The sequence below is a fragment of the Lactuca virosa genome, chromosome 5 (assembly GCF_052849685.1).
Source record: "Lactuca virosa cultivar CGN04683 chromosome 5, Lactuca_virosa_CGN04683_v6, whole genome shotgun sequence".
Lineage (NCBI taxonomy): Eukaryota > Viridiplantae > Streptophyta > Magnoliopsida > Asterales > Asteraceae > Lactuca > Lactuca virosa.
Genome location: NC_136430.1, coordinates 370,678,051 through 370,702,800, shown reverse-complemented (window position 1 = coordinate 370,702,800; position 24,750 = coordinate 370,678,051). Strand labels below are relative to the sequence as shown.

General features: G+C 39.7%; 1 protein-coding gene across 1 annotated transcript; it reads right to left on the bottom strand.

Annotated features, from left to right (window-relative positions):
- On the bottom strand, positions 1-2,116 carry LOC145112573 (pectinesterase 3-like). The gene is made up of 2 exons (XM_079048724.1): positions 975-2,116; positions 1-872 (listed from the first exon to the last, which is right to left on the bottom strand). The coding sequence occupies exons 1-2, from the start codon at positions 2,035-2,037 to the stop codon at positions 139-141; spliced, it is 1,797 nt and encodes a 598-aa protein (XP_078904850.1). The 5' UTR covers positions 2,038-2,116; the 3' UTR covers positions 1-138.
- Between the last annotated feature and the right edge of the window lie 22,634 nt (positions 2,117-24,750).

The following is a 24,750-nucleotide window of genomic DNA, read 5'->3' as shown; positions in this document are numbered from 1 at the left end:
CACAACATTGACAACACTGTAATTAGACTGAATGTAAAATTACTAAATTTGCTGTGACAAAATAAGAAATTTACCAAAGCTGTATATGTAACAAAAAATCTAAAAAATTACAATTCTGTACAACATTACATTTACTATTCACTGAACCTGTGTAGTGCCTGTTTTACAATATTTTGCATAGAGACCACTACAGAGGGGCAAATATTCAGTCGACTTTAACCATTCATCTGCTCCATGTAAAAACGACTGAATCCCCATCTTCTCAAGATTTCTTCTTGAATTATTATGATAACCTGCCCATCGGACTCTCTTCCTTGTGTCTGCACCAGGTCCAAAGTTATTATACTCAATGTATTCAACAGTCTCCAGGTTGCTATACTCATTCCATGGACACCAACCTTGTGGATCTATAATGTCACCTAGATAGCTTCTCATCACGATAGTTCTCGAATAATTCCTCCATGGCCGACCTAGAAATGTTGAGAAATTCGCTCGTTCTTTCACTTTGAAGTCCGGTGCTGCCATTATCGTGCAGTCCTGGAGGGAAATGCCGGTGTTTTGGTTGGGATCTAGTCTGCCTTGTGCTGTGATCACGTTTTTTTGACCTAGAATTGGTTTGCGAACGAGGATCAGGCATCGTTCGAAGATTGCTGCTGCGTTTCCGAAGATGAAATCGATTGTGCCATGGATTGCACATTCTCGGTAGAGCTGGCTGAGGGAGTGTGCGTAGAGTGTATCCTGATGGGAGATGAATTGACAGTGATAGAACGCAGCGTCGGAGGTTACTCTTAGCGCCACCGCTTGATGTTTCTCTGGACCGGAGGTGTTCATGATTGTTAGATCCCTTGCGAGAAAGTTGTTCCCCACAACAGCTGCACCGATCAAATCAATGTAATTGTAAATTTGTAATTGTAATTAATCAAACGAATTGAAACTCGGAAGGAGTAGGATTAGAGTTCGAATTTGATACGTACTTAGTGTTGCGGAGGTGAAGGTGGTGTAGCCATCGACGAAGTTTTTGTTGCTGGTGATTATGGTTGAGTTCATTCCGTCTCCGACGAGCATGATGTTAGCCTTATTTCTCGGAATCACGAGATTCTCCTTGTAGATCCCTGCTTTGATTTGAATCACGTGTCTACCTTTGCCTCGGCTGGGGGCCGCTGCAACTGCAGCGGCGATAGTTGTGAAATTTCCGGTGCCGTCTCTAGCTACAACGACGGTGGGCGGGATAATTCTGGGAGATGTCTGCATCAGTCTCCGGTCAGCGGCGGTCATCCACGACGGGACATGATCACGGTAAACGCCCTTGGACGTAAGACGTGAATCTTTGAAGGTGTAGATGGAGCCGATGGTCTCGAGGTAGTTGGTGATGGCTAAGCAGTTGCTGATCATTCGCATGATCGGTGTCAGAGATTTCTGAAATAAGCGGCCAAATCGTGTCTGGCTGGGGCCATTGAGTTTTAAGTCGGAAAAACCTTCAATGCAGGTGTTCTCGTTAGTCATGGCGGCGCTGAGGAGGTTCTTGATGGCGGCATACGGTGGTGGATCATCGTAAGGAGGGGATAAGTGATTCATTGATTCTTGGAGTTCGTATTGCGACAAATCAAGCAATTCGAGGCAATTCTGGACCCAATTTTTTTCTCGAACCTTCAAATTCATGGCGGCCATTCTTGAACGTGTTATGGCCAGACGATTGATGGTTTTCTGGATAGAGAATTTAAGGACATTGCGCGTTTTTGTATGGTTGTCGTGGTGGAGGTTAATGGGGATTGAGGAGATGGTATTGAAACAGAGAGAAGGGTAGAGAGTGGTGTCGCAGGTGCTTTTGATGAAGGAATGTGGTGGTGGTGACGGCGGAGGTTGGAGGATGAGTGGTGGTGGTGTTGAAGAATGGTGGTGGTGGGTGGAGGTAGAGAATAAGAAAGAAGAGAGGAGGATGAGCATTGCTACCGGAATTATTGTTGTCAGAAGGAGTGAGGAAGATGAGGACGACGATCTTGGTGACTTCTTGAAGCTGAAGGAGGCGGAGGGCTCCATTGTTGACCGGTTATGGAGTGGTGATTTGATGATTTCTGTGGAAGAAGACGGTGAATTTGTAAGAAGTTAACCTCTTTTGTTTTTCATTTACGTTTAGTCGCTTTATATGAATTTTTATTTATGATATATGCAATAAATTGGTGTTTTATAGAAAATATGCAATTCTATTTTATTTGAGTAAATGTGTAACGTTTTTTGAACACGAATCACCCTTTAAATTATGGTTTCATGTGTTGTATAAAATTAATACACATGTAAATGAAATTTGTTTATTTTATATCTTGTTTTTATAATTATTTATAACTCTAAAAAACCTAAAGTTTCAAAATGCAAGAATCTGTTGATGTAAATTCTAATTGATATAAAACTTTAATAACAGGTGAAACATGTGATTTCTTTCTAGAGTCAAAATTGTGATGTTTAGTCCCTAAAAAATGTGTCATCAATTTTATACGTTGATTTTGATTTATTTATGTAAAGGATAACCAAGTTTAGTTTTTTTCTTTTTTTTTTTTTCTTTTTTTTTTTGCATATTTAGTCGTTAAATTTATTTTTGTGTTCGAATTAAACTTGTTGAAATTGTTTAAAAAATTCCAGTATGACCAAATATAGTCGGTATTTCGGTTTCCAACGTTTTTTCCTGTTAAACATTAGTTTTTCGGTCACCTTGTTCGATCAAGAATGATTTTTCTTTCAAAATCGAAGAACAAACACACCAGAACCTAGAAATTAACCCTTTCAATTTGTTCAAGATTCAGATTCCTTCAAAAATCGAGCCCTTCAAGTTTTCAACCTAGAAAACAATTGTTTTAACTTTTACATTTAAACTCGATCGAAAGTTTAAACACGTCAAACTTCAAATCACGAACGAACATGAACACGCAAAACTGATAGGTTTTTAACCCTAAATCACGAATAATATCTAATCTTCATGCTTTCGAATAATTCTTGGGTTTAGGTACCAAGTTTCGATCTGTAAATCGTGTTTTCTTAAATCGTGCTTCGAGAACTAACTTGTGTTTCTTAAAGTGATGGGTTTCGAACCATAAAGCATGTTTATGAAATCGAACCCACACAAACATATCGACAAAGAATAATTTGTTAGATATTGAAATGTTTGATAGATGAGTTTTAAAATGCAAAAATATTCAACTGATACATTGTTTATCTGAGATTGATTCATTTACTGTTCTTATTTTTGCATTGTCATTCATATTGTGGGAATATTAGTTCCTACATAATCTAATGTCCAATATGTGTTCTTGAGTTTGAAATAAAGAGAGAAAAAAATCTGAAAAATATGGCATTCAAAAACTCATGTGGTCGAAAAATCCATGCTTAGCCGTAGAAGATGACAATAAGGTGTTTTTTTACTTTGACCTCTCTCTCTCTCTCTCTCTCTCTCTCTCTCTCTCTAAAACATCCCAAAAATATGACCCAAAAATTTCGTTTTCAAATTATTATTAAAATCATAAACCATCCGAAGTCATAAGTAAAATCATAAATCATGTATCATAAAACATCATAGTATCTGTTTCAAATCAAAATCTCATAACAAAACATCAGAGTAAACTCTCAGGCTGTGACTGTGGTGTGTGCCATGCGATCATCCCGAGCCCTTCCATTTACTAGTGGAAGTACCTAAAACCAAAACTGAAAACTATAAGCACGAATCTTAGTGAGCTCCCCCAAACTACCACATACCATACACTAACACATATAACATATATTGGGCCTTGCCCATTGCATCGGGCCCCGCCCGGCATCAAACCGAAGTTCGGCATAAATTGGGCTCCGCCCACTGCATCGGGCCTTGCCCGGCATCGGACCGAAGTCTGGAATAAATTGGGCCCTGCCCACTGCATCGGGCCCCTCCCGGCATCGGACCGGAGTCCGGAACAAACTGAACATAACATAAACATGAACATATAGCATAATCTCATATACTGTATCGGGCTTGCCCGACATCGGACCGGAGTCCGGAACATATACACATATCATAAACATGCATGAATCACGAAGACATCAAGCATACATAACTACTTCTCGGGACCGCCCAAAAATCGGACCGAAGTCCGGAACTACTATCAGCTAAACGGGCCGACATTGTGGTCGTTGACCCGTTCCTACTGGAAGGAAAACTCACCTCGTCTGACTGACTGCTGAAACTTTGGGCGAGGAATCTCTGTCTGCTGCTCCGACGACTCTCCGGCTATAATTTAATAAGGACATTTAGTCAAAAACAGATACTATTCTTAGGGTAAAATGACCATTTTGTCCCTGATCAAAGTCAACATCCTGGTCAAAGTCAACCTTTCAGGTTGACCAAACTCGCCGAGTCAGCCATGTGACTCGTCGAGTCCTAGAATTCAGAACCCTACAAATCACGACTCGACTCGCCGAGTCACCTCTTGACTCGACGAGTCCTTAAGCTACTTGCCATCGCGGTTTGTTGAACTGACTCATCGAGTCTTCTTCAGACTCGCCAAGTCTTGGCATAATCAGGGAAGGGACAAGATCCTCCTACTCGCCGAGTTCCTAATCAACTCGCCGAGTTCTACGAACATCATCGGGGTTCTTCATCGGACTCGTCGAGTTCCTTATGAACTCGTTGAGTCCCATGCAGATCTAACCTAGTTAGCTGGTTTCACACTTCTACAGCTCCAAAATACAGATCTAGATTGTTTCCAAGGTCCATTTCTATAAAGTTGGAGACTTTATGGCTTTGCACACCTCAAATGAACCCAAACTCAATTTATAGCAATCTAATTTCATGAACATGGTCATGACTTGCATGAAAACGGGTTCAAAACCCTTTTTATGGCTCTAGAGGCCCCAAACTACAGAGAATGGGAAAAGTCTTGCAAACAATCCAAGAGAGTAGCTTTGCCTAATCAAAAGGGTCAAAAAGACCCAAGAATCGACATGCAAAAGATCTAAGCTATAGTTCATCAAGATAAGAACTTTTTACCTCAGAAAGATGCCAAAGATGAGTGTGTTCCTGGATCTAGTTCTCTTTCCCCAAGCTTTGCTAGCTCAAGCTCTTGCACCCACCTTCAAAGGCACAAAACACACTAAAAACTCAAGAGAGAGGCTCACAAACGAACTAGGGTTTTCTGGAGACAAGGAGGTTGATAAGGGAAACCCTGAAAAGGGGTTTAAGATGTTTAAACAGGGTGCAAAACCCTGAGAATAGGGTTTCTTCCTGGCAGTCCTACTCGTCGAGTCCATGCTTGGACTCGCCTAGCAGGCTTTTTAAATCCCGCGTCTTTTAAGGCATCTACTTGACGAGTTAGGGCTACCAACTCGTCGAGTGGCTCAATCATAAACACTTGAATAAATAAAGAATTGTGTACCATAAACGGGGCGTTAAAATTCTCCCCCACTTGTCTTAGACTTCGTCCTCGAAGTCTGTTGTGCCTGAAAACAACTCCGAGTAGTGCTCCCTCATTTCCTCCTCAGGCTCCCACGTCCACTCCGAACCCTTGCGGTGCTGCCACTGCACCTTTACTAGCTTGACCCGTTTGTTCCTCAGCTCCTTCGTCTTGCGATCTAAGATGCCACTGGTTTCTCTATGTAATTTAGGTTGTCATCAACCTGAATATCCTCCATGGGTATCACTGCTGAATCATCCACCAAGCACTTCCGCAGCTTGGAAACGTGGAACGTGCTGTGAATCTGGCTGAGCTCTACTGGAAGGTCTAACCGGTAAGCAACCCGACCCACCCGAGCCAAAACCCTAAAAGGACCAATGAACCTGGGGCCCAGCTTGCCCCGCTTCCGAAACCTGATAACACCCTTCCAGGGTGACACTTTCAGGAGGACCATATCGCCCACCTGAAATTCCAAGTCCGAACGCCGCTTGTCGGCATAACTCTTCTGCCGACTCTGAGCAGTCTGGAGCCTGCTCCGGACCTGCTGAATCCGCTCCATGGTCTTGAGCACTACCTCCGTACTCCCCATGACTCTCTGACCGACCTCACCCCAACAAATTGGGGTCATACACTTCCTCCCATAGAGCATCTCAACGGGAGGCCGGTCTATGCTGGCATGGTAACTGTTGTTATACGAAAATTCCGCTAACGGAAGATACGTATCCCAACTGCCACCAAAATCTAACACGCATGCACGTAGCATGTCCTCGAGAGTCTGAATCGTCCTCTCACTCTGACCGTCCGTCCGAGGGTGGAAAGCGGTGTTGAAATGGAGACGAGTACCCATCTCGTCGTGAAATCGCTTCCAAAGCCTGGAAGTAAAACGGACATCTCAGTCTGACACCACCGAGACAGGCACTCCATGATGTGTCACTATCTCTCGCACATAAATATCTGCCAGCTTCTCGGCCGAGATACTCTCCCGGATCGGTATTAAATGAGCGCTCTTGGTCAACCGATCCACGATGACCCATATCGAATCGACCCCACGTGCGGTCCTGGTAAGCTTAGTAATGAAATCCATAGTGATATCTTCCCATTTCCACACAGGAATGTCTAACGACTGCATCTTGCCATGAGGCCTCTGGTGTTCTGCCTTGACCTTCCTGCAGGTCAGGCATCTCTCCACGTACCAAGCTACGTCCCGCTTCATGCAGGGCCACCAGTAATCGGGTCGAAGATCTCTGTACATCTTCGTCGCCCCTAGATATATGGAGAACCGAGACTTGTGGGCCTCATCCATCAATAGCTGCCGTACTCCACCCCAGTACGGTACCCAGACTCTCCCATGCAGGGTCAACAATCCTCGGCTATCGTAATCAAACGAAGCTACTCAGCCCACAATCCTCTCACACTTCTGGCGCTCCTCCTTCAGGCCCTCAACCTGTGCCTCTCGAATCTGCTCCAATAGTGGGGTAATCACTTTCATCCTTAGACAGACATCTCGGATCGGGGCCGCTACCGCCTTGCGGCTCAGGGCGTCGGCCACTACGTTAGCCTTGCCCGGGTGGTAAAGGATCTCACAGTCGTAATCCTTAACCACGTCTAACCACCGACAATGCCTCATGTTCAGGCTCGATTGATCCATGAGGTACCTCAGACTCTTGTGGTCCGTGTAAATAGTACAACGGACCCTGTAGAGGTAATGTCGCCAAATCTTGAGGGCGAACACCACCGCCCCCAGCTCCAAATTCTGCGTCGGATAGTTAGCCTCGTGAGGCTTTAACTGTCGCGAGGCATAAGCTATCACATGCCCCCGTTACATCAACACTGCTCCCATACCTGTGATCGAGGCGTCACAGTAGACCACGAAGTTATCTACTCCCTCTGGAAGGGTGAGAATCGGCGCCTCACACAGTCACTGCCTGAGCGTCTTGAAGGCTGTCTGCTGCTCAGGACCCCATCAAAACACCACCGACTTCTTAGTCAGTCGGGTCAACGGAATTGCTATCTTGGAGAACTCCTGGATAAATCTCCTGTAATACCCTGCCAAACCCAGGAAGCTCTGAATCTCAGATGGAGACCTCGGGACCTCCCACTGCATCACGGCCTCTATCTTGGGCGGATCAACTAGTATACCCTTCTGGTTGACAAGGTGTAACGCCCGTGTTTCTGGGTCAGGCATTAATGATGATGTGATAGTCTAGGTTAACCTTTGTAACCCATTATGAAATAATAGAAGTGTATTATTTGAGTATTGTGTGTTTTGTGCTTAATTGTGTGTCTTAATTTAATTAAGGTTAAGAATAAGCGTCAAAATGAAATGTTAGATAAACCCGATATCTATGAAGGAGGTGGTAGTGGTCGTGACGAGGTTTCCGAATATATAAAGAATGCTGAAATCTGAGTTATAACGAAGCAGTTATGACCTGTCGAAGTTTCGCGACAGAACCGGCACGACGGTGAATGACGTAAAATATGAATTTAAGATAAAGCGATATTTAGCCTTAGTAATATAAATGAAAGTCTTAGAGTTCGTTAAACCGAGAGCGTGCATAAAAAGAACGTCTAAATCTGACTTCGTATGAGGAAGTTATGATTTTTCGAAGTTTCGACTTAGCGGTATGCAGCCCGAATACTCAAATTTAAGATCGAGTGGTTTCTAGCCGAAACTTTCTAAATGAGAATTGAAGATCCCATCTATAGTAGTCCAACGGTGAAAAGACAGACGAAAACGGACGTCAGACGAAGAAGTTATGGATTTATAACGGAGTTTTCCTGTCCCGGCCTACTAAAAATAATATAATAATAATATAATAAAAATAAAGTCAAAATTAGCCGACGGAGTCTAAATGAGAGTTGTAGAGCATAGTTTCACCTACGTGTCGATATAAAGAACGTCGAAAACAAAGCTCGTATGCGAAAGTTATAAATTTCTGAAGTTCGGGGTGCGAACCCCGATACTGTGTCAGAGTTCACGACGTGAATACAGTGTTCAGACGTGAACTCAGTGATTTGACCTCTCAGAGCCTGTCAGACGCAACCTGTGATGACGCATGCAGTGACGAGTAAGTTCACGACGTGAGAACTTAAAATTCACGACGTGAGAGCTGAAAAATGGCCCTATAAATAGAATTCAAGGGTCAGCCGATTTTGGTTGCTCCTCCCTTACTCTCTCACTCCCGATACCCTCTCTAAGCCCTATTTTAACCCCCCGAAGACCCGGTATCATCCCGAGACCCGAAGCGATTCCCGAAGCCCGAAGATCCCGAGAAGAAAAGAGTTTCCGAGCCAAAGCTCTGCTTGCGAGAAGCCCGGTGTGTGAAGATATCCCGGTTTCATAGAAGAACTTCTACTCTTAGAGCCGTAGTGCTGTCCGATCATCTTCTGATCAAGTGAGTGTGTAGTTACTTTCTTCTAACACATAATTTGAAGTATTTGATACGAAATACGTGTTATGTGTATATGTTTATATGTGTGAATGTATATTCACTTTCTTCTATCTCATAGATATGATTTATTCTCTATGAAATACGTGTTATGTGTATGTGTCTCATCTGTTGTTTGGAATATGTATTGAATGAGAATGCTATACAGGTTTTAAACTATGTATAAAAATATATATTTTTATCTACTAATATGTTGGGTAGAACATGGGTAGATAGTTGATGTGTGATAAATAGATGAGAGGCCTCGATGTTGTTGTTGTTGATCTAGTTATCCAGCGGAATATGGATAATGACCACAGACACTTTCTAGACAGTCCTGTGGAACGCTAGCAGGCTCATAACCTGTAGGTGTTGTGAACGATGTGTTCACTGGTGTACTCTATCCCCCTCATGGTTGCCTTTAGGACATCTATTGTTGAGGAAACCCCTTACAGTAATGTCCGTCCCGATGAAAAATCCTAGATTAGGTCCCTTGAGATAGATGTTGTTTTAGGGACGTAAAGTGAGGATAACGGGAATGGGTAATCGGGTTATTGTTGGTTGGTGAAATTAAATATAATTATTTATTGTGGGTTGAAAACCCTATATGCTCACCAGGCTCCCAAGCCTGACCCGCTCAGTTTTGTTGTATTACAGGTAGTGGCGCGAGAGCATAAGTTGGATGACTTATCAAGATCTTTTGATATTAGACCAGTTGTTATATGTAACTGTTGTATGGTCTATCTTTTGTGGGTTGAAAACCCTATATACTTTTGGTCTGTTTATCGGAACATGACATCCCGAATATTGTTATATAATGAAAATGCATCTCGTGATGAAATGCTTTGATAAACTTTATTTTATCATATTTTGTTTTGGGAACAAATTCCGCAGCTCTTTTAAATCAATGGATTTACTCTGAAATTATTTTAAAAGCATAAATTAAAACGGTCTTTTCTGGCCGTGATTTTGGGGATGTCACACAAGGTGCCCCAGAAACTGCACCTCGCGCAACCAGAACTCGCACTTGGAGAACTTTACGTAAAGTCTCTCCCTCCTCAAGGTCTCTAGCACCTCCCTCAAATGCTCCTCGTACTGCTCCTCAGTCTTGGAATAAACCAAGATGTCATCAATGAATACTATTACAGACCGATCCAGCATCGGTCTGCACACGCGGTTCATGAGATCCATGAACGTGGCTGGAGCATTGGTGAGCCCAAACGGCATCACCACAAACTCGTAATGACCATAGCGGGTCCTAAAAGTGGTCTTCTGCACATCATCATCTCTGACCCGCATCTGATGGTATCCGGACCGAAGGTCAATCTTGGAGAACCAAGATGCTCCCTGTAGTTGATCGAATAAGTCATCTATCCTCGAGAGTGGGTAACGGTTCTTCATCGTTACCTTATTCAGCTCCCGGTAATCTATGTACATGCGATGCAACCCGTCCTTCTTCTTCACAAACAGGATCGGGGCTCCCCATGGTGAACTGCTCGGCCTGATGAAACCCTTGTCTAGTAGCTCCTGCAGCTGCGTAGACAACTCCTGCATCTCGGGAGGAGCCAACCGATATGGTGCCTTGGCTATCGGAGCCGCACCGGGGACCAGGTCAATCTGGAACTCAACCTGTCTCTCCGGAGGTATCCCAGGCAGATCCTCTGGGAATACATTCAGGTACTCTCGCACTACCGGTACATCATCAACCGTCATCTTACCCTTATCCCGGGTATCCATGACATAGGCGACGAATCCTGTGCAACCCTGCTGAAAGTAACGTCTCGCTCTCACCGCTGAACAGAGAACTGGTCCGTGCTGTGGCCTCTCGCCCTGAATCACTAACTCTCCCCCACTAGGAGTGTGAACCCTCACCAGCCGAAGCTCGCAATCAATCACTGCCCCGTTGGAGCTCAACCAATTCATACCCATAATAACCTTATTCCCTCGCAGGGGAATAGGTACCAAATCCACTGAGAACTGCTCATCAAATAACTGTAGTGTACAACCCTTGTGAACCCTCGCGACTCTGACAGTCCTATCATCTGCTATCTCTACATCAAGTGGGAAATCCAGCTCCCCTGGAGCTCTACTAAATCGCTTGCTAAGTGAGAGTGACACAAAAGATCGGGTAGCCCCCGAATCAAACAATACGATAGCTGATATGTTGTTCACTAGGAACGATCCTATAAACAAATACATAAACATGAGCGATAATCAAGAATAAATAAGAGATGATGGAGAAGGTACATACCAATAACCACATCAGGAGTCGATCGTGCCTTCTCTGCTGACAACTGGAAGGCTCTGCTCTTCGCCACTGGCGCCTCGGCCCGACCCTGTCGACTGTATGTAATCCTCAGAGTAGTAGGAGCGGGTGCCACCACCTGTCCTACTGATGCTAAATTCAGAAACTGGGACTTCTTGTGTCCCCTTTGATTGTAATGGAAGCAAATCTTTAGATGTTGTGGTGGTGGTAGTAGTAGTAACTGTACAATCCCTACTCATGTGCCCAGTCCCGCCGCACCTGAAGCAGCTGGAACTCCCCGCCTTGCACACCCCATCATGCAACCTGCCACACTTGCCACAACGACTGTGGCTCTGCTGTCCCCTAGACCTGTGATCAGACACCTTGGGCTATTTTCCCGAACCTGCTACGCCATACACCACCTCTGGCTTCCTCTTCCTCTCCATCTCGAGATCAATCTCCCTCTCACGGGCCCTCGCAATCATGTCTTCCAGCGTCTTGCAGCTGGAGCGGCTCACAAACTGGCGAATATCACTCTGCAACATCTTATGATATCGGGCCTTTTTCATCTCCTCGTCCGCTACATACTGCGGAACGAGAACAACCCTCTCCCTAAACTTGGTGGTAATTTCCGCCACAGTCTCTGTCATCTGGTGGAGGTCCTGAAACTCTCTAGCAAGCTGCTGCACCTCAATAACAGGTGCGAACTCGGCCATGAACCTGGTCGTGAAATCACTCCAGGTCATCGCATCTAATACTGTGTCATCACCAATGTCTCTCCCAACCTCCTCCCACCAGTCATGTGTTGGGTTATGAGCATTCTAACACTCCTAAGTGTACATGCAACCCTAAATACCTTGGATCTATGTTTTCTCTATTATGCATACAATTATGAACATCCAAGGTATTATCCTAATCTAGCATACAAAATAATAAATATAACAAGATAGAGTACATACCTCTTTGATGTAGAATGTCTTCATGAAGCTTGAGTGCCTAGTGCCCCAAGTGTGACACCTCAAATGGTTCACACAACACCAAATACACTTGGAATAACTTGAGAGAAACTTGAACACTCCTTGAAATCGTCTAGCCCTCACACTCACACATTAGTGCACGATTTCTTGAGCCATGGGATTCTTTTATATGGTGGATATTAGGGTTACACCATGTAACTCATAACTTTACCCATTCCTTATGCTCCATGGATTTTAACCTCCATGGAGTATCCATGGGTCACCCCATGGACTTAGTCCAACATAAGGAATCTTGGATCACAAGCCCACATATATAAGAATGAATGATTTACACAATCAACCCATATATTTAATTAGTCTCCTTTTGATCACTTAATTAATTCCAAATTAATTCTTGATCAATACTAATTAAATAACCTTATTAATATATTAGAACTTATAATATATTAACCAACCTTAAGTGTTATTTCTCTCATTATAGTCTATCCAAATGCATGATGCCATGCAACCCAAATGGACCATGCCGGGTCGGGTCAAGTCTTACCAATTATAGTTATGGACTTAGACATTAATCCAATAGTCTCCCACTTGGATAAGTCTAAAACTATTATTGCGTATGACTTCAGGAACCGATCAGCAATCGTAGCTCTCAAAAGCTTCTGTCGAACTCTGACCTTGTCGCTGAACTCTGACCTTTGTCAATGACTTGTCCATTAGATAAGGGATCATATATTCCTCCATTCTAGATATCATATGGACTGAGACATGGATTATCAATCATTCTCTCTGTCCATTTGTTGTTTCCCGATTTCCGATTCATGATGACTGACTGATTGAACAAATCAAATCAGTCCTGGATTGGCCAAGCACTCACATGTATCATCTTTAAATCATCGAGGGGCCCACATATATCGCTTTTATCCCGAAGGTAAAAGGAATGGATAAACTTCGACTCATATGGCTTGTTCTACTACTTGTTGAATCATACACAAAGGCACGTTTTATAACATCGAGTTACCAATGCGTTTTCGTGCAATCAATGTATAACCAACTCATAGTAACAACTCATATCTCTAGGTTTGAAGAATATAAGATATTATCGTCTCATGATCACTCGTGATAAAATCCATGAAGTGATTCAAATGAGCGCGGGTTGAATCCAATACTCAGAACTTATGAGCACTCATGAGTGTTGTAGCACCACTTTGTCCACCAACTTGGACCTCTACAAACCAACCCATGACAATCTTGATTCATATCTACTTCCAACATATGACCGACTGTGGATGGTTTGAATAACTTAATCATTCAGGAAGAGCGACTTAGTTATTCTGGAAGTCAAAACATGCAAAGTGAAACACAAGAATAAATTAATCAAATATGGTATCAAACCCTATGAATATAAATAAACACTTTTATTTATCACCATATTGATTACTCATTATTCATTGTTTCGGTTTTATCAACTTTATACTTGAATTTAAAACAATAGTTGTCCCATGCTCCAAGCATGTACACTATGTTTTCTAAACACTAGTCATGCCATACACCAAGTATGCATACTATGTTTGTCTATGATCTTTACTTTGTAAAATAGATCAATTGAACATCACTCCAATGATCCTCTTTTCACAGTCCCAAATCCTTACTGCAAATGCAAGAATTCCAAATTCATGCCATTTACTGAAATCTGTTAGATTCTAAACTTATATGCATTGATCCTCTTAATGATTATGCACAAAGTCAGAAAGACTTGACAACAATCATTACAGAGCATTCCAAAGGAGATCAGCTCCTTGGAAACATCCTTCTTTCATTAAGTTTCCTAATCTTACACAGATTGAATAATTTCTAACTTTGAAACATTTCCATATTCCATTTTGACTATCACTTCTGAACAAGAGTTGCCTCCTTACAGATTATGTCAATATGGTCCTTCCAGAATTAACATTATACTTCCAACTGTCCTTGAGCAACCAATCTTTGGTAAACCTTAGATTGTCCTCGACAATTGCTTAATCATTTTAGTCATATCCAATTCTAGACCTTTTCCCTTCATAATGCCCCAGGCATTTGGAAAATTTTAGAAAGGATGAATATAGCACATGTAATCGATCCTATATCCGAAGCATATGAGACACGATTCATGATGTCTCACATAAAGACTAAACCAGTCTTTTGCTATAATATTTCCATTTCAATTTGCCAAGTTCTCAAAATTCAGATTATGAAAAGGGATGCCGTAATCATAATCGAATTTTAGAACGCAAATAATGGACCCATATATAGAATTTCCTTATGTTGAGCCATTCCAACATGAAATTCATATATATATCCTTGATTAAATACGATTAAAATCTCAATCTAAGCTTTTAGAATTGAAATGAAGTATAATTTCCTCTCCCTTAATTATAGCAAAACAACTTTTTCAACCCCTGCAACCTCACGAATTGAAACTTTTGTTTTCTATAATTAACATTTCTAACTTGCAACCTTTGTCATAATTATCATGCTCCCACTAACATGATGATTATTAGCATAACACTTATGCTCCCACTAGCTTTGACATGTACTCAGAAATCAGCTGACTTTCTTACCAAAGTTCAGATTTCTGATACTAGATTGTTTTGATAAAACTTTATCAAAATCATACACCTCTCTTAGATAGCTCACATGTGTGTCTAAACAATTTTAGAACTATGAAAAGGGATGTCGTAATCATAGTCTCAATTGTTTAGACCTTTGCCACTTCTCACAAGTCCATGTTAGTGTGCCGGTAAACCACACACGCTCCACTAACGACTTTGAGAATGCAAATATCACAATTGCTATCTAGCTAAAATCTACTTAGTGAAAGTGTTTCCTCACCATCATTTTCATGAATCGGAGAGAAACCTTATGACACTTAGATTTAATAGTGTATGTGTTCTTATCCATGTGAATTTGTCAAAACCATAATCACAAGACAAGGTTAGTGACAAATCCAAACTCATATTGATTAAACTTGTGCAATCTTAAATTCTTGCCATTTGGCAGCTCAGGTGCCTGCCATTGCTTCCAAGTAGTTGTGCAACCAATTGAGAACTCTCAAAACTCCTATGCAAAGCCAACTTGAATAGGCACAAAAATTTCAACACGATAGGTTATAAACCTCAAGTCGTGTGCTAGTGAAGGACTTTAGGTTTTATTCTTGATTAAGTCTTGAAACTTTCAAGAGCTTTAAGACTCCCACTGTCCTCTTGACATATAAGACTCCCTTGTCAAATATTCAAGAGATAGTGCGGATTCTTTATCAAGACTAACACTTTACACAATTGGCCTAAGTTGGTCTCTGTTTTATCCAAAACATCACAACTTACCAATTTCAAATGTACAAGAGTAGATAACCTTTTACTCTTACATTTGACTAGTGTTAACAAACCCTCTTTAAGATATGTCACTCAAGTTACAATCTTGGAGTATGACTCTAAGAATTGTTTTGGAACGAAGTATGACTCATCTTTTTGATTTAACCATTTCAACAATTCATGACTCCTCTTCTTAGTCATAAGAATGCACTAAGATGACTTTAGAGGACCAATTGTGATATGGTATCTTAATCATTAAGATGATCATAAACATGATACTAAAGTACTCTCCCATCTTTTCAGATTTGAGAAACTTTTATCTTTCTGCCATACTTTGATTCTTCTTATTCGTTCTGTCTCACATTGAAACTTCTCCAATGCTACAGATTTATACTTAAACTTATAAGTATAACCATATTTACTGAACTTAAGTAAATCATGACGAATAGTCTTCTTGATCTTTTGTGGTGGACTTGACCAGTGCACAAGAATGTGTACTCGATCCCTTAGTCCTTTCCTTATTCACATAAGGAATTAGTCTTAATTTTCCAAGCTGAAAGTTCTTATTCATCATACTATACAACTTGCATGATTCCAAGTTTCGGTCCAATTGAACCTTGGGTGATGAGAATCTTTCCTTATTTGGTAATATTAGACACTACCACAACCGAAAGAATCAAATCCATTTTTCCAATATTGCTATCAATGGAATCTTATAAGCAACAACTTTTCACAAATGTCATTGTAAGGATACTTAAAATAAATAAAATCAAAACCTTTTTCTTTTATTTTAAAACTTTGCGGAAAAACTTATCCTTACAATCCATATGAAAACCTTGTTGTTATCTATTCCTAAGCAATATAAATATCATAACTCTTAAGTAATAGCCCAAAATTCTGATCACCGAACCATGCGATTGAAATCCATCTTCGCGATCAGAATCAGCATGTACTTAATAGAGTTAGACAATGGACTTTACCTGAAGTAGAGCCAAACTTATTGACTTTAACATCCTTAGGTAAATTTGGCAGCTTCGTAACCAATGCCCCTTCCTTTGGCAATAGTTACCTATGGACCCTTGATAATGGGACTATCTCAGACTTCGCCTCTCTCTTTACCATTGGGTCAACCGAGTTGACTATGGCCGATCCCTTATCATTGGGAAGAGAAAGCTTTACTGGATATCCAATGTCATCATTGTCAATGTCCATAGCGTTTTAGGAAGTTGATCTTAGCAAATAGATAAGATCATTAAGGGTATTGTCTTAGTCTGTTTCATAGGATTCCCAAAAGAACTCACTATGTGACTTAGAAAGTAGTGGAGCCACCAACTTTCTCAAGACTTTGACACCCAACTCTCCCGGCTTGTCAATATGTGACTACATCTCCAAGATGTGATCACACCTAGACCTTGCCTTGCCAATAGGGCTTGAGTGACCTTAAACTTTTTAGGAACTTGTGGGTTAGGGAGAATAATTGGAGGAGGTGAAAGAAGTATGATATCCATGGGACATCATCTTCATTTAGGAAAGCTTGTTTCAAGAGATTTGGGAAGATCATAAATGTCTAGACCAGACATCTTTTTTTTTTGGGAGATATTCAAGATAGTTGATTTAAAGTCCTTAATATGACACCCAATATGAAATATTAAGGCTAGGACCCAACAAACTATTTTATAACTTAGAAGAGGGATGCCGTAATCCAAGCTATAAAATATTTGAAGGTAGGTGAATGACGATTCACCAATTTCCACCATGAAAAACGAAATAATTTATTAGGTTTTAATTGGATTTGAAAGTCCTAGATCTTTGATATTCATTGAACTGTTCAAAGGCATGTTTCAATCTCGAGTGTGCCCTTCAGGTTTTGTGACTGGGATGCTGAGGATCACAAAACAAGGTGTGAATAACCATGCAAATATACTTGGTACCCTTAATATTTACCCCTTAATCAGTGTGCCGGTTAACCACACACGCTCCACCGATACTATGATAAATATTAAGTTACCCTTTGCCTACCTTGTTAAGTCCAGGTTAGTGTGCCGGTTAACCACACACGCTCCACTAACGACTTAAGCAAAGTGTAAAGTGTAATTTCATGGGTTAGTACCAAATTCACATTTTCCTAAGTAACTAAGATTGGGTATTAATAAGAGTTTAGTTACTTAGTATTTATCATTAATACTTTTAATGAAAGGAGAATTATAGTCCTTGTCCTACCCGTTCGGCTAACGACCCTCCACCAGTCAAGGAAGCGGTGGGTGAGAGTGGACACCCATTAAACTGCCATTTTATAGGCAGTAACCTTATACCCCCTTATAGACCGGCTTCGTGAATGAGGCCTACTAACGGTAAGACTGACTTTACTCTTATACATATATATAAATATTATTAACTTATAATATTATAAAGTATAAGGGTTGAATTTTAACTTTTAAAATTCTAAGAGCTAACTTGGAATTAAAGTATTCATAAGTGAAAACTTTTCAAATTCCAAAACTTGAGGGCAAGTTTTGAAACTATTCAAAACTAATTAATTCCATAACTTATGAGTTTAAAGTAGTTTTAATTAAAAAAAAACTCTTCAAGTTCCATAACTTGAGGACAAGTTATGGAAGACTTTAAACTAATTAATAAAAAAAATAACTTTTTTTTATTGTAACTTATGGAACTAATTAAGGTTACACTTTTTTTTTAATTTAATGAAGAGACTCTTGAACCTCCATAACTTGAGGACAAGTTATGGAGTCATAAAACCATTTAATTAGAACTAGACTCTTCATTTTGTAACCTTTGCCAACTTTTATGAGTTTTATGATTCTTAAATGTGACTTTTCATATAACTTGAGGACAAGTTACAAAAACACACTTTGGAATCAACTCTTAGATTAAAATGGATTGAAAACAACTATTTCACACAACTTTTCTATTAATCTAAGAACCTCATAAGAACAAGATAATTCAAATCATCAATCTTCAAGAAATTAGCATGAACATACAAACTAATACAAATCTTGAAATTATGACAATTATCTTAGAAATTGGATTAGCATGAACATTACCACATCAAAAACAAGTTTATAAGTCCAAAAACATCTTAGGGTAATGTTCCTAGTCCAATTCCAGCCAAAACAATCGAATATATGCATCCAACTCGATTTTTCAGCTACTTTTGCAAGTATAACAAGAAAACAAGCCTAATCTCTGATACCACTGTTGGGTTATGAGCATTCTAACACTCCTAAGTGTACATGCAACCCTAAATACCTTGGATCTATGTTTTCTCTATTATACATACAATTATGAACATCCAAGGTATTATCCTAATCTAGCATACAAAATAATAAATATAACAAGATAGAATACATACCTCTTTGATGTAGAATGTCTTCATGAAGCTTGAGTGCCTAGTGCCCCAAGTGTGACACCTCAAATGGTTCACACAACACCAAATACACTTGGAATAACTTGAGAGAAACTTGAACACTCCTTGAAATCGTCTAGCCCTCACACTCACACATTAGTGCACGATTTCTTGAGCCATGGGATTCTTTTATATGGTGGCTATTAGGGTTACACCATGTAACTCATAACTTTAGCCATTCCTTATGCTCCATGGATTTTAACCTCCATGGAGTATCCATGGGTCACCCCATGGACTTAGTCCAACATAAGGAATCTTGGATCACAAGCCCACATATATAAGAATGAATGATTTACACAATCAACCCATATATTTAATTAGTCTCCTTTTGATCACTTAATTAATTCCAAATTAATTCTTGATCAATACTAATTAAATAACCTTATTAATATATTAGAACTTATAATATATTAACCAACCTTAAGTGTTATTTCTCTCATTATAGTCTATCCAAATGCATGATGCCATGCAACCCAAATGGACCATGCCGGGTCGGGTCAAGTCTTACCAATTATAGTTATGGACTTAGACATTAATCCAACATCATGTGCCTTGTCCTTCAGAAGACAGGACGCAAGCCTAACCTTGTCCCCCTCGGGACATCTGCTGGTGTGGAATGCGTTTGCAACATTTGCCAACCATCTGGTACTCGCAATGGGGTACCGAGCCCCATGGTAGTCGGGAGCCCCACAAGCTCTGAACTCCCTGAAAGTCAATGTGCGCGATCCCATCATGGCCGCTATCTCAGTGCGGAAAGCGCTTAGCTTCTCATCCAGAAGCTCTAAGATACCCTCCTTGACCGATCCAAAAATCACAGGACTCTGGTCTAGGATGCTGCGTGTAACCGCCGAGGAGATGAACTCCCTGGTCTGCTCATCTAACTAGCCGGCTCCAGAGCCTGAGCCCGATCCCTCTCCGGTACCTGAACTACCAACTGCTGGTCTAGGGCGTAAAACTACCATTCTGAAAACACATCATAACAATCATCAGAATACTAATATAACTGGAGGGATCACATACACTACAAGTTCCCTGGTCTTATCTCAACCTTTCTTGATTCGAGTACGGATCCTCTGCTTTCAGTAGCACGCACCCATACTACCTTCCACATCTATCTGTACTTTCCTCGAGAACTGTCTCGACTCCACTAAGTCCCTTCTACTACTATTACTACTGATCTCATACCAAACTCTTCCTAGGCTTGCCCTAGGGTAATCACCAACCCACTCTCCGCTATCAGTTGTACAAGATATCCCTGCTACCTCCCCCAAACTAGCTCATGAATACTATTACATATCACTAAGACTAGATAATTCTTCGAATGGGAGATCCTACCCTACAACGGTTGGACTCAAACAAGAGCTGCGCAGTAGAGCTAGACCTAACATTCTGAAATTATTTAATCCTCGTAATATGTAACATAACATATTCGTTTACTAGTTAGTAAAAGATAACTAAAACTCCTACAAGCACAAAGCAAGCAGCATTCGAGCATCGAGTACACATAATCAGGCATCTACTACTTTGGCTGTCATACTAACTAATATGTACTAGCATGCAGTTCTCATAAAGCTGAACACATATAACAGGCACATAAGGCATCCTTCTTAGATCCTTAGTCCTAATCTAGCATGTTGTTCTAATAAAGCTGATAATCATAACATAGCATAAACTTGTATGGGTAATTTGGGAGTAATTACTTGAGCTCGGCTGATTACATGCACCACACCTTTTCTCTTTTCAAAGTTCTTTTCTATTTTCATAATCCTTTTTGTAAAAATGATTTTCTTTTGAAAATTTCATACCACTTCCTTAGTTTGAGTTCAGACACACCCGAAAGTGTGCCCGGATCCCTCAAACCAAGGCTCTGATACCAACTTGAAACATCCCAAAAATATGACCCAAAAATTTCGTTTTCAAATTATTATTAAAATCATAAACCATCCAAAGTCATAAGAAAAATCATAAATCATGTATCATAAAACATCATAGTATCTGTCTCAAATCAAAATCTCATAACAAAACATCAGAGTAAACTCCCAGGCTGCAACTGTGATGTGTGCCATGCGATCATCCCGAGCCCTTCCCTTTACTAGTGGAAGTACCTGAAACCAAAACTGAAAACTATAAGCACGAAGCTTAGTGAGCTCCCCAAACTACCACATACCATACAGTAACACATATAACATATATTGGGCCTTGCCCACTACATCGGGCCCCTCCCGACATCGAACCGAAGTCCGACAAAAATTGGTCCCCGCCCGACATCGGACCGAAGTCCAGAATAACTTGGGCCCCGCCCGGCATCGGACCGGAGTCCGGAACAAACTGAACATAACATAAAGATGAACATATAGCATAATCTCATATACTGCATCGGGCTTGCCCGACATCGGACCGGAGTCCGGAACATATTCACATATCATAAACATGCATGAATCACGAAGACATCAAGCATACATAACTACTTCTCGGGACCGCCCAGACATCGGACCGAAGTCCGAAACTACTATCAGCTAAACGGGCCGACATTGTGGTCGTAGATCCGTTGCTACTGGAAGGAAAACTCACCTCGTCTGACTGACTGCTGAAACTCTGGGCGAGGAATCTCTGTCTGCTGCTCCGGCGACTCTCCGGCTATAATTTAATAAGGACATTTAGTCAAAAACAGATACTATTCTTAGGGTAAAATGACCATTTTGTCTCTGATCAAAGTCAACATCCTGGTCAAAGTCAACCTTTCAGGTTGACCAAACTTGCCGAGTCAGCCATGTGACTCGCCGAGTCCTAGAATTCAGAACCCTACAAATCGCGACTCGACTCGCCGAGTCACCTCTTGAATCGACGAGTCACCTCTTGACTCGACGAGTCCTTAAGCTACTTGCCATCGCGGTTTGTCGAACTGACTCGTTGAGTCTTCTTCAGACTCGCCGAGTCTTAGCATAATCAGGGAAGGGACAAGATTCTCCTACTCGCCGAGTTCCTAATCAAATCGCCGAGTTCTACGAACATCATTGGGGTTCTTCATCGGACTCATCGAGTTCCTTATGAACTCGTCGAGTCCCATGCAGATCTAACCTAGTTAGCTGGTTTCACACTTTTACATCTCCAAAATACAGATCTAGATTGTTTGCAAGGTCCATTTCTATAAAGTTGGAGACTTTATGGCTTTGCACACCTCAAATGAACCCAAACTCAATTTATAGCAATCTACTTTCATGAACATGGTCATGACTTGCATGAAAACGGGTTCAAGACTCTTTTTATGGCTCTAGAGGCCCCAAACTACAGAGAATGGGAAAAGTCTTGCAAACAATCCAAGAGAGTAGCTTTTCCTAATCAAAAGGGTCAAAAATACCCAAGAATCCACATGCAAAAGATCTAAGCTATGGCTCATCAAGATAAGAACTTTTTACCTCAGAAAGCTGCCAAAGATGAGTGTGTTCCTGGATCTAGTTCTCTTTCCCCAAGCTTTGCTAGCTCAAGCTCTTGCACCCACCTTCAAAGGCACAAAACACACTCAAAACTCAAGAGAGAGGCCCACAAACGAACTAGGGTTTTCTGGAGGCAAGGAGGCTGATAAGGGAAACCCTGAAAAGGGGTTTAAGATGTTTAAACAGGGTGCAAAACCCCGAGAATAGGGTTTCTTCCTGGCAGTCCTACTCGTCGAGTCCATGCTTGGACTCGCCGAGCAGGCTTTTTAAATCCCACGTCTTTTAAGGCATCTACTCGACGTGTTACGGCTACCAAGTCGTCGAGTGGCTCAATCATAAACACTTGAATAAATAAAGAATTGTGTACCATAAACGGGGCGTTAAAATTCTCGTTATACATAAATAAATAAAAAATACATCATATTTTTATTACAGTACATTCGTTATTTACTTATAAATAAAAAGTATGTTTAATATTTTTTTTTACAGTTTAAGTATCATTCATATGTGAATATAACATGTAATAAACTATTTACAGTTTACTTCATCTCTCGTCACATGTTATATTCACATATGAATAACACATTTATCATAACTTTGTTAAAGTTCATTTGTTATTCATGTATGAATAAGTAGTTCCAATTTTTGAAACACTTTGTCTTTTATTAACATACTACTTCTTCATATATGAATAACAAATGAGCTATAACAAAAATCTGATAAATGTTTTATTCATATATGAATGTAACATATGACAAGAGCTAATTAATACACGTTTTATTCGTATATAAATATAACATGTGATGAAAAATGATGTAAAAATATATTTTAGGTAAGAAAACTTTATTACATGTTATATTCATATATGAATGATACTTAAACTGTAAAAAAAATTAGGCATATACTTTATTCATAAATGAATAGCGAATGTACTGTAATAAAAATCTGATGCATTTTTATTCACTTATGAATAACAAGAGTTGAAACTTAAAAAAGAAATTTTATATATATATATATATATATATATATATATATATATATATATATATATATATAACTATATCGATATGGATGTCTATTTAAAAAGAAAAAAAATTTATGAACTTTGATATTTTTAAAATAATTACTCAATAAAAATATCTTCATAAAAATTAAAAATTAAAAAAAATATGTTTTTGTATATATTAAGATAATGATTAATATAGTTTAAGGAAACATGTTTGGTTTGAAAACATATGTATATCCATTGCCCATTTCCGACGATACATCCAAGTGTTTTGCGGTAAAATAAATATGTAACTGAGATTGATTCCCCCATGCATCCTTAAGCTTTTTTTCCAATTGAACCCCCCCCCCCCCCAATTCTTTCTTTCTCTCTCTCTCTCTCTCTCCATATATATATATATATATATATATATATATATATATATATATATATATATATATAGATGGTGTATTATTAAACTTTTAAGAATATGAGCTTTAAATCTAATTAATTGATTTGACTTTTAAATAATTAATATTCAAAACAATTAATATTAATAATGTTTTATAAATTAAAATATTATAATTAAGCTATTAATTAAATAATATTAATTCCTTTTATAACTTCCTTGATTTTTGAATTAGGTTTTATCTAATTACATAATTAAATGTTCAAATTTTAAGTGATTAAGATAACAATTATTATCAAGTAATTATCCTAAAATCGAAAAATGCAACTAAATCTCGGATCTGGCAGAACCCAAAAGCGCCACGTCTGGCGAAGTGGGCGTGTGGCGCCTGACGAACCGTGGGGTTTTTTTTTCATTTTTGATTTGATTTCATATATGAACATATAATTGAAAGAAACCTAGGCTCTGATACCACTAATGAGTTTTCTAGGTTACAAATTAATTAATTTCACATCAGAAACATCACAAAATCTAATTTATGGGCACATGCAACCAAGAGATCTACGTCTTTTCTCATTATAGCAACATACCTATGAAACAATCATATAAACTAGGTATAATCAAAATCAATGGATTGGTGATGTAATAATTTCTTATATCAAATTATATTTAAAGTTACACTTATTTTCACCGAAATCACTACACAATTAGGCAAGTATACCAATTCGTTTTGTAATCCAAAATTAGTAAATACGAGTTGTCGAACAATAAGGGAACGAGAATGATTCTTCACAAATTATCTACTACTAAATAAAGAAATTAAAAAGGGAGGATTCTGATTTTGCAAGTTTAGTTCACTTAAAACTTTACTTAATTAACTAAAAAAATTTACCAAAGAAATCCAGAGAAACGATTCTAGAAGGTAATAATTAAAGAGAACTTTCATTTAGGTTTGATTAGCTAATTCACTATGACTGATTCATATGACAGTGCAGTGGGTTTAATTTCGTTGGTTACCGATTCCTAATGTTACAGGTAATAATGGTCATATTCCCTACGCTATGATTTAGTATAATTATAAACTCAGTGA

What these genes read in the sequence shown, in the direction of transcription:
- LOC145112573 (XM_079048724.1), bottom strand. Translation starts at nt 2,037, where the DNA reads ATGGAGCCCTCCGCCTCCTTCAGCTTCAAGAAGTCACCAAGATCGTCG. An exon ending in CTTCACCTCCGCAACACTAA is followed by an intron (nt 873 to 974) that starts GTACGTATCAAA and finishes TGATCGGTGCAG; the next exon opens with CTGTTGTGGGGAACAACTTT.